Below are 11,726 nucleotides of genomic sequence, written 5' to 3' on the forward strand. Positions count from 1 at the left end.
TAGAATATGAATTTAACCTCTGAACAGGCATTGAGGTATCAGTTGTCCTGAGCTGCAATTACCCAACGTGCCAAACTTGCTATTGCGAGTCCTTAACCTGGCCCGATGATGAGCAGAGAAGCTTGGCACCGGATGAAACCCAAAATCCTAAGGAGATCAACATCTGGTAAGAATTAAGAAACGCCTTACTGTAGATTCTACAATCCCAAATTGTCCTGTGATATGTTGCAAAGATTTCAAATCCAACGTGCCAAGCAGGTTTGACCATCGGCGTAACTCCAGGTATCTTATGTTATGAAGATATCCTCAAATGATGAGGTCCTTAAAATTTTATTTTCCAGACAGTTCAAAGATTATATGAAACGAGTACAAGAGATCTTCATGTTTCCAGGTTGCTTCAATGGCATTTGGAGGAACCCTATTCCTAATGGATGCAGGTCATTTTTAAAAATGCATCCAATGAGATCCCAATGAAATATTGTAACATTTTCCCGTTACATGGGTTGCCAGGTTTTGTCCATGGACTGAATGTGCTCCTTGGCCTTCATCCTCAACGCTGCGATGCTAGAGCTGCGGTCTACGTCTTCCAATGGGTATTTATCATTAAATGCTGGGGGACACTGGTAAGGAGGAGGTGGCATTGGTTGCATTCCCTGTACCATGCCTGGAGAAGAGTTCAGAAAGCCAGGGTGACCCGTATAGGCGGGCTGGAGGCTTTGGCTTGGTCCCATGAAGCCCGGGATGCTGTGCATAGGAGTGGCACTGGAGAGCGGGGAGGACAACCAGGGGTCCAGGGGTAGAGAATTAGTCATGGGCCCCACGTTGGGCGCCATAGTCGGTCGGTTGAAGGACAGCATGGGAGAGTCGTGGAGCTTCATGCTACCCGTGTCTATTTTTTCTTGTCGCCGCCATTTTGCACGCCGGTTCTGGAACCACACCTATATGATGGGACAAAGTCAAGAACTGTTTAGACTATAAGCATCAAACCCTGGCACAGAAACTGATTTTGACTCCTCTGTCCACAGAAGTCTAAGGCTCTGTTAACAGTGTTTTGGTCGATTGGATCACAAGTGGACAAGGGAGACATACCTGTTTACACCTGGTATTTTAATCTGTCTCTTTTGTCCACTTTTAACCACTTCTGTCCTGATTTCTTAGAGGGGAGGGTCTATGGGTGGGTAAATGCATGTTTTTTTTTTTCAGATCTTTTGATCTAATGGACAAAATAAGCTCATGCAATTTACATATGAACGTGACGGAGAGCATCAGCTTTCGTTTCTGCTCTGACAGGCGCAAGACCAGCCGAAAGCTGTGTGTCTGTGTTAGAAATCAGGAATGGGGAGAGAACATTGTGCTTGGTACGTTTTTCATCTTCAAACCAAACTTGGGTCTTCAGCCTACAAAGTTTAAATCCCGCCTGGCTAGCATGCTTCAAATAATGTTTATGCAATAATCTGTAGGTGGAGAGTAGGCAGCATTTACACTATGAAAGCAATCCGGTCGAATGCTTTTTCAACTACTTCTCTAAGTGGTCGAAAGTGCATTTAAAACATTTTTAACATCCACCTGTGATCCGATCGACCAAAATGCATCTTATTAACAGGTGGAAACCCTTAATACCTTGTAGACTTATATTGCAAATGCATTACTGAAAATATGTGTGTTTCCCAACTTCGCACGGTACAAGATGCTAATAGGGATTAGAAGTGAATAAAATGAGCCAGGAGAGAGAGAAATGTGGAAAAATTATTGCGATCTTATTCATTAAATTGGATGAGAGCAGAATGAAAATGAAAAGCTAAGATCCTGCAACTTATAGTGAACGTGTTTTCAATATATTCCTGGATCGACATCTTTGTCGATTCTGGAACAGCATTCCAATCAACCAATCAGATTTGATGGAAAAGTTTACATTTAATGTCAAGTTTGGGCTTACAACCATTCAGGGTCAGGTGCTTCTACATCAGTGTTATTCACCAATCATTTCCTTCTGATTTTAGGGATAAGTTATGGTTATGTTTTTGGACAGGAATGTCAAAATCTGTTGATCCAGGAACGTCTAACATGGAAAAGTCAAAAAATATCTATTAAATAAATCTATTAAGTAAAAGTGTTACAATATTTTATTGATGGATAAAACAGAGCATGATGGAAAATGCACAAGACATCAGTCATGAAAAGACATTTGTCATTTTACTACTGTAATGAGACTTTAATTATTTCTATTCATTGGTTTGTGAAAAGTTCCATATTAGAATGGCTTATTTAAAGGTTGTATATTTGGAATAATGTGCACGGATGTATAAGATCATTATATGTCTTGATAAAGTAAATAGGATCTCATGTTAACTTTTTGTTGGTTTATGTAACCCTGAATATTCCTCATCTTCAGTTTTAGTAACTGACACACCAATTAAGAAACTCCTCTAATTATTTAACAGGACTGTCAATTTAACAAAGCTTCGTCTTTTGTTTTCTACAAGATTCTCTTCATTGAATCAATAAACACCATCACCCTGTAATGCCCTATCAAACTAAGTCCATTACAGATAACCCCAAAGTCAAGGTTGTAATGAAATTACAATTACATTGATCACCACGCCTCTACAGTCTATCTAATAGCATTAAGTGTCCCAGCTTGTATGGTCCAAAGCTTACCTGAACTCGAACTTCTGGGAGGTTGACTTTCATTGCCAGCTCTTCTCGACTGTACACATCCGGGTAGTGGGACTTCTCAAAGGCGCGCTCGAGCTCGTGCAGCTGATAGGTCGTGAAGGTGGTTCTGTTGCGTCTGTGTTTCTTTTTAGGTTGATCCTCATCGGGAGCATCCGGGGAACGGCTGTCACTCTCCACATTGCTCCGTGGATCTCCCAAATCTGTGTCACACTTCTCCGTGGAGAAAAGCCCAGTATCTGCAGCACAGGAACAGATAGACGGACTGCTCTTTATTTCTCAGGTACTCTTGTAAAGTCCATTAAAGAATTAGTGTGTTGCTAATGGGTTTTAATGTGTTTTTATGTGGTTGCTAGGGCATTGCCAGGGTGTCTTGGGTGGTTGCTGGGGAGTTTCTACGAAGTTGATAGGGTTTTCTGAGTGGTTACTACAGCATTGCTAGGTGGTTGTTAGGGTGTTTGGGTGGTTGCTAAGAAATTGCTAGAGTTTTCTGGGTAATCATTATGGAATTTCTAAGATGTTGCTAAGGTGTTCTGGATAGTTACTAGGGCGTTGCTAAGAAGTTGCTAGGGTTTTCTGGGTGGCTACTACAGCATTATTAGGTGGTTGTTAGGGTGTTTTGGATGGTTGCTAAGAAATTTCTAGAGTTTTCTGGGTAGTTGTTACGGTATTTGTACAATTTTGCTAAGGTGTTCTGTATGGTTGCTAGGGTGTTTCTACGAAGTTGATAGGGTTTTCTGAGTAGTTACTACAGCATTGCTTGGTGGTTTTTAGGGTGTCTGGGTGGTTGCTAAGAAATTGCTAGAGCTTTCTGGGTAATCATTATGGAATTTCTAGGACGTTGCTAAGGTGTTCTGGATGGTTACTAGGGCGTTGCTAAGAAGTTGCTAGGGTTTTCTGGGTGGCTACTACAGCATTATTGGGTGGTTGTTTGGGTGTTTTGGGTGATTTGCTAAGAAATTTCTAGAGTTTTCTGGGTAGTTGTTACGGTATTTGTAGAATGTTGCTAAGGTGTTCTGTATGGTTGCTAGGGTGTTGCTAAAAAGTTGCTAGGGTTTTTTGGGTGGTACTACAGCATTGCTAGGTGGCTGTTAGGGTGTTTGGTGGTTGCTAAGAAATTGCTAGAGTTTTCTGGGTAGTTATTACATTTCTAGGACGTTGCTAAAGTGTTCTGGATGGTTACTTGGGCGTTGCTAAGAAGTTGCTAGGGTTTTCTGGGTGGCTACTACAGCATTACTGGGTGGTTGTTAGGGTGTTTTGGGTGGTTGCTAAGAAATGTCTAGAGTTTTCTGGGTAGTTGTTACGGAATTTCTAGAATGTTGCTAAAGTGTTCTGTATGGTTGCTAGGGTGTTGTTAAAAAGTTGCTAGGGTTTCCTAGGTGGTTGCTACAGCATTGCTAAATAGTTGCAAGGGTTTTCTGGATGGTCGCTAGGGCATTGCTAAGACGTTGCTAGGGTTTTCTGGGTGGTTGCTACAGAATTTTGAGTTGTTGCTACTCAGTTTTGTCTGGTTGCTTAGGCGTTTCTAAGAAGTTGTTTGGGTTTTCTGGGTGATTGCTATGGCGTTGCATAAAACCCCAAAAGTTTTTATGGTGTTCTGAATGGTTGCTAGGTTATTGCTAGGATATTTGTTAGGGTGTTCTGTGTGGTTTCTAGGCTGCTAAGAAGTTGCTAGAGTTTTCTGGGTGGTTGCTACAGCGTTTCTAGGATGTTATGAGTGGTTGCTATTGGGTTGCTATGGTGTCCTGGGGGGATGCTAGAGTGTTGAATTATCTGAGTGATTGCTACAGCTTTGATAAGAAGTTTCCAGGGTGTTCTGGGTGGTTGTTAGGGCATTGCAAAGTTGCTAGGTTTCTCTGGGTGGTTACTACAGCATTGCAGAGTGTTTTGGGTGGTTGCTAGGGCGTTGCAAGGAAATTGATGGAGTTTTATGAACGGTTGCTACAGCATTGATAGGAAGTTTCTAGGATGCTATGAGTGGTTGCTATGGGGTTGCTAGGGCGTTCTAGGTGGTTTCTAAGGTGCTGCTAGGTAATTGCAAGGGTGTTTAAGGTGGTTGCTAGGGCAGTGCTGAGAATGTTTTGGTGGCCGCTAAGGTGTTCTAGGTGGTTGCTAAGAAGTTACTTGAGAGTTCTAGAGGGTGGCTAGGGTGTTGCTAAGAAATTTCTGTAATGTTCTTGTCTCTGATGTGGCTCAGGTCTCTCCTTCAATATAAGCCTGTGGGATATTTTCCAACTGTTTTATCGTCCAACAGGTAAAAATGATGCATCTGATCCCTTATAAAGTAACAGCACACCTCTCCTCAACAAGAGGATCATTCATGTCTGTTGCACGAATGGCATAGGATGAGGAACATACATTGCCTTAACAAGTACCATTAATAATGCAAGAATAAAGCTATGTTTGTGTTCTTTAAAAATTGGTACAGTAATGGAGTCAGATGTTAACCTTTCGATTTTATGAATACCTATAGAAAATAAGAGATTTGGGAGTTCCATCACTTCTGTCATGGTAAGTAAGTCTTCCCTGTAATCCAAGCACGCAGATGTCACCGGTTAAACCTGTAGACCTCATGTGGCCAAGACCGCTAATCCAACCGTTAAGAGGTTCACTCAGTACCGCAGCGTTTTGACCAAGAGGGACCAACCGGCCTGACAACAGCAGAGATTTTCATTTCGCAGAAACAGCTAAGAGCAAACCGAGCCACATGTTGAGGTGGGGCAGATCCAGATTGAATCTAATTAAGTTCGGCAGGATTAGAGTCAGATCATTAGTTCAATGTTCGCCTGCGGCAACACAAGTGTTAAACGTTGTGCTGTACACAACTTTCATGCACTGTACACCAGTTGCAGTGGTAATGATTACGAGGTTTAATTTGAAGCGTTTTGTAACTTTTTTCATTATTTGATATTAAGCCTGTGAAATTTAAACACAATACCAGAGTAAAATGACAATATAGATTGGAAGATAATATCCATCCCTCTTCTTGGCGAGGAACTGAACCAGCCATATGGGTGCACATAGTTGTTTTCACAAATGAAAAAAAAAACATTTTTTCACAAGAAATAAACCAGTAAAAAGAGGGATGTGGAATAATTAATGGAATATTATTTATTAAATCAGGTTGCAGAGTCTAATTGCATAAACAGCCACTATGTTAAGACCTAGAACTAGTCTAACTAGCAGATAGTACTTTTCTGATTCAAATTAGACCAATTTTTATGTATACTAAATTTTATGTTAGACCTTTTTATGTAACTGATGTTATTTAACTTGTAAGGAGTTTATGCAAAAGTCCACAGATTGCAACAACTGCTTACACTGTTTACAGTGTTTGCTATTATTTATCTGTGCAAATGTAATTAGGCAAAATATTAAGACCAGAACAATTTATAACTGATTTTTATCAACATGTTTGACAATAATCTAAGTGGTCAGAAAATATTCCTCTTAATTTATTAACTAGTGGTGTTTTCCAAGTCATGCATCATTATTGCATGTTTTTAGGATCTGAACAAAACCTCCCTAAGCATTACATTTTAGTGTGCACTTCATCTCGTACAGTGAGCGATGTCTTATTATGGAGAAGTGTGCTGTTATATTACTAAGTCATCAGACTTAAAACAGATGAAAAAATTCAACAGACTTACATTGAAAAGTGACTAGATCCCAGAGACTTGCAGGACTTTTTTCCATGCAAAATAATAAGAAACCCCTAGAACACTGTAGCTTTTTTCTTCAGAAAATATTGTCTTCTTTATGCACACAAATGCAAACTCTTTTTCATAGCAGTAAACTAGAATTATGTGCTTTGAAATGTACAAGTTGTAATCCCAAAACCAGAACTTTTTGCAATAAAAAAAATAATAATAACTATATTTCTATATAGAAATCTAGGGTTCTTGACTCAACTCTTTATGCCAAAAAGTTTGTATATAAGGAGAAATGTCTTAAATGTTTGAATAATAATGGGCTATTTGAATTACTTTGAAGTATGTTTACAAGCTGTTTAATTCATAAAAACTAAAATGCAATTAAAAATTAATTAAAAAAAAAATTAATTAAAACTATATCCATAAAATGATCCCATAATGGGAACCCCTACAGTATATATGAAGAATCTATACAGAACCTTTTCTTCTAAGAGTGTGATATTTTTGTGCAAGTACTTCTGATTCGGTCACTTTGCATAAAATGAGATGTAATTTAGTAAACCAATATATTCTCACCGTGATATGCTGACTGCTGTGAGCTGTCCGGAAGACTTTGCAGGTGACCGTAGGGGTCAGAGTTCACTTGCTTCTCCTGTTCTCCCAGGTCCGCTCCGTCCACTTTGTGTGTGTCAACAGGCCCGACCGGGTTGAGCAGAGGATCCTGGTCCTTACTGAAGCCCAGAATCACATCGATGCTGTGAACGCGGCCTCCCATGCCTGAGGCGCCACCTTTACCCAGGTCATGATAGTTGTCCGTTGAGAGGCAGCCATCATCCACCATGTTCATCATATCCAGTGACAAATGCATCCAATCTGCCCTTAAAGTAAGTCTCCTCGTGGAAACAGCATGCAAATAATGTCCAAAAGAGGATCAGGTTCCAGTTTGTGGTAGAGACTCTCTTTCAAAGATCTGTTCAAGAACAGCAGGGGTTAATAAGACTTTTAGTTAAGAGGTGGTCAATGCATCGCTCAATAGTTTTTTGACAAAATCAGGTGTTAAACTATTGTTCTTAAAGGTCAGATTCTGTTTTGAAAAATAGTAACATAACATATAATATATATATATATGATAGATCCACAGGAAAAAATCACAAATGAGAAATCACAAATTCTCACTATTGCTTATTAGCATGCATAATATTAGGATATTATCTGTTTATTAGCACATATTAATGCCTTATTCAGCATGACTATATTTTACATCCCTAATCCTACCTAATACCCAAACTTATATGCTACCTTACTGTCTATTAATAAGCAGTAATTATGAGGTTACTGATGCAAAAGTCATAGTTAATCGTGAGAACTGGATCCTAAACTAAAGTGTGACCGAGATCTCTTTAATATCTCTGTTGTTTCTCATAGTCTGCATGGAGAATTATCCTGTTTCATAGATGTTTCTTCTGAGCTACAAATATAAAAATAATGCCTATAGTTATCCAAACCCAGTTATATTCCTGCACCTTTTGCATCTTTACAATGGACCAAAACTGGCGCATTCAATTTGTCATGTTAAACTTGATAAATCTGCAGCTCTGACTATTTATGCTTTACATGCCTTATTAGTTTTGATTAAAAGGCACTTTATTCTCCTGCATTGAATGTTAGTGAATGATAGATACATAAAATAAGACAAATACACATTGTGCATGAGATCAGTTGTCTTTATATGTTCTTAACTGTCAGTTTGATCCCTTTATTCCCATCTATCCCAACTTTATTGACAGTGAATCCTCATTTCAGACCTGTGTTGGCACATTCATGTGGGGTTTTTATTCTACAAACTATAGGTTCTTTAATCATGTTTCAACCTATGCAATGTAAATCTTCAATCAGTATTTAAAAGATTTAATAAAGTTATTCTTTGCCATCAACTGAAAGCATGTATCATGTGCTTTATATAAATTCAATCACATTTGTTTAGTTTCTGTGAAGTAGAACTTTTATTTTTTATTTTAATTTTGAATTAGAAGTTTACAAAATAAAAGTCATTTACTAGCAGACTAAACTTCACACACTTTTTTCCATCAACATCTTGGTTAATCAGAATCATACAGGCCTGGTTGTCATCTTGTTAAAGTTAAAGTTTTAGAATTTTGTAGAATTTTAGACATTTCTAAAAAGTTTGTGGGCAGTAATGTTATTTAATATGCAATGTTTTATTTAGTTTTTACTTACTGTATATGCATATAGACTTTCAACCAGTGGATAATTAAATTGGATAAATCAGTGCAATCAACCAAAAGTACTGTATGTAGGATGTTAAAATGTATATGCTTTAAATATACAAATAGAAGTAAATAATCAAGTCTTATTTGCCTAGCTTCACCTAATAATGATGCATTTTTAAAAGTAAATTAAATCTAAATGAATCAAGGAAGCTTTAAATCAGAAAAACGTACCTTTTTCTTCAACTTTATGGCTCATCAGAGTCACACAAGGTTGTTGCTTCCAAGCATCCCCGCAAAAGATAGACCACAACTTTTTACCCACAGTGCACCTTGTTAAGATGGTGCCGTAAAATGACAGTTAACGATTCCCAAAAGTCCCAAAAGTGAGCGAAAATTCCGAAGCACTCAGATATATCCCATTCCCAGAGCATATGGCGGTCTTGATCTTTAGGATGAAGCCATGAAAACTGGCCTGACGTGCAGAGAGCCGGTGGCAAGAGGAAAAGACTTAAGAGGTTTAATAATGGGAATCCTTCCCCTTTAAGGATGATTGACAGTTGTTCTCTGCTGGGGTAATTGCACTAAACGCTGGCTGTGGTTTGGCCACAGAGGGAGGCCTGCGCTAATGAAGCACCGACAGAATGTCCTTTCAACACTCTTTTGTCTAAATGATAATGGCGACCTACTGAAAGTGTCCTTTAATCCCCAACTTAACAAAGACAACACATCATGTATTAAGATGTGTTTTTCTTGTGCAGCCAAATGCCTTCAGTGCTTCACAGAAATGGTCAACATAAACAGGCGTACATGGAGACAAAGTGTTGTACTGCTGACAACCCGAACAGGTCATTTTTAGGCCAAACAGGTCAAAATTTGTTTATATATATATATATATATATATATATATATATATATATATATATAAAATATATATATATATATATATATATATATATATATATATATATATATATATATAAAATTGTATATGCAGTATACACACAATTTTACAATATATAATAATATATACACACAATATATTGCAATATATAATCTTATATATTTATATATGCATTTTACTTGTTATCATCTAAAAATGGCAAAAAATTATAATTGTATGTCAGTATATATATATATATATATATATATATATATATATATGTAAAAAATACACACACGTAATCAAACAAGTGCAAGTATATAAGCAAGTATACATATATATATATATATATATATATATATATATATATATATATACACACACATAAATTATTTTATCGCAATATATATAATCTTATATATATATATATATATATATATATATATATATATATATATATATGCATTTTACTTATTTAATGTGGCAAAAAATATATATCTTTCTTGTAATAAAATTATATATACTGTGTGTGTACATACACACTCAAAATTTTAAATATAAATAATTTTATTGCAATATATATCTTATATATTTTTTATACATTTATATATTCTTTTTTTTTATTTTTTTTATTATCATCTAAATGTGGCAAAAAATTATATATATATGAGCCAAAACATTATAACCAGTCACAGGTAAAATTAATATTATCGATGAAGGCCACATATTAAGGTTCAATTCAATTCAATTCACATTTATTTGTATAGCGCTTTTTACAATACATATCGTTTCAAAGCAGCTTTACAGAGAATGCATGTCAAAATTACAATATTAGAAGAATGCAGTTAGCGAATAATGTAATCATTTGTGCAATTAATTTACAAATACTGTTAGCATTTAATTTTAAGGTAGAAGCAATGAGCTCCTGGAAAAATGAAATACATCAACAATAATTAGGATATATAGAAATTTGGGAATGTGCTGGGTAGCAAAAAAATCAGTTCTCGTAATTATCGTGTTGGATGCAGCAGAAATGGGTCTGAGCGATTTTCACAAGGGCCAAATTGTTATGGCAAGGTGACTGGGACAGAGTATCTCTGAAACGGCAAGGGTTGTGTGTTTCTCCTGGTCAGCAGTGCTGAGAATTTACCAACAGTGGTCCGGGGAGGGACATCGTTGTCATCGATGCACGAGGGCAACGAAGGCTGTCCCGTCTGATCCGAGCCAACAGAAGGTCCATACTGTCACACAGAATTTTAATGGGAGGAATGTGTGCATTGCACTCTATGATGACCCCTATCCACCATCGAAAGCCCCTACAATGGGCAAACTGGATCTTGGAGCAACGGTCCAATGGTCCCATCGTGTACGTGTGCAGCGTTTACTCGGGGAAGTGATGCACCAGGGTCACTCTGGGACAACGACAACCCTGGGAACGGCCATTCATGTGGACGTAAATTTGACACAACCTCAAAACTGTTGCAGAACAGGTTCATCCCTTCATGACAATGATGTTCCCTGGCCTCTTTCAGCAGGATAATGCATCCTGCCACACAACAGACATTGTTCAGGAATGGATTGAGGAACAAGATTTCAAGGTGTTGCCCTGGCCTCCAAATTCCCCAGATCTCAGATAGCTTTACCTGGCCTTAATTACTCTAAATTGACCTCATGTAGCCCATTAGACTCAGAACTGACCTCATCAAACGATGCCACACTCCACCTTAAACAACCTGCTCAGACTCTTTTTTAATTGTTTTAAATGTGGCTTTCCCATGTTAATGGCGGCTTGTGCTAGTTCAAAGAAAGTCTCGGCTGCAATGGTTTCTTTAAAGCCAGTTGACCAGGTTAATGCTCCTGAGACTGACTGGCACAGAGATCAACCCTCGTCTTAATGAGACTACAAAATCTTCTTGAGATTTTCCCCAGCCTTACTGAAATCTAAAGATAAGTTTAAGAAGCCTTAGATGACCAATTAGGATCTCTAGAATGAAGGAAGTGATCATATTTTCCTTTGAATTATTAATACCTTCCCTTCATTAATTAATATCTGTGAATATTTTCAACAGGCTGGGACTCTTCATGGTCCAAAATGCCTTTGACTGTATTTATATTGATTAATAACTGATGATAATATAGTAAATTTATGCTTTTTTCCTGTGAGCTTTTTGTTTTTCTATGCATGTTTTTGCACAGTAAATAAAAACCTGTAGCTGTAGTTTGCCTTTTTTGCCAAATAATTTTGTCAGATAAATACCTTAGCCAAGTTTAGTGTTTCTTCCCTCATAT

General features: G+C 37.4%; 1 protein-coding gene across 1 annotated transcript; it reads right to left on the bottom strand.

The window, feature by feature from the left end:
• Window positions 1-494: 494 nt before the first annotated feature.
• Window positions 495-7,194, bottom strand: rx2 (retinal homeobox gene 2). The gene is made up of 3 exons (XM_067363596.1): window positions 6,903-7,194; window positions 2,659-2,912; window positions 495-938 (listed from the first exon to the last, which is right to left on the bottom strand). Exons 1-3 carry the CDS (start codon window positions 7,192-7,194, stop codon window positions 495-497), a joined length of 990 nt encoding a protein of 329 aa, XP_067219697.1.
• Between the last annotated feature and the right edge of the window lie 4,532 nt (window positions 7,195-11,726).

Source organism: Chanodichthys erythropterus, chromosome 16 (assembly GCF_024489055.1).
Source record: "Chanodichthys erythropterus isolate Z2021 chromosome 16, ASM2448905v1, whole genome shotgun sequence".
NCBI lineage: Eukaryota > Metazoa > Chordata > Actinopteri > Cypriniformes > Xenocyprididae > Chanodichthys > Chanodichthys erythropterus.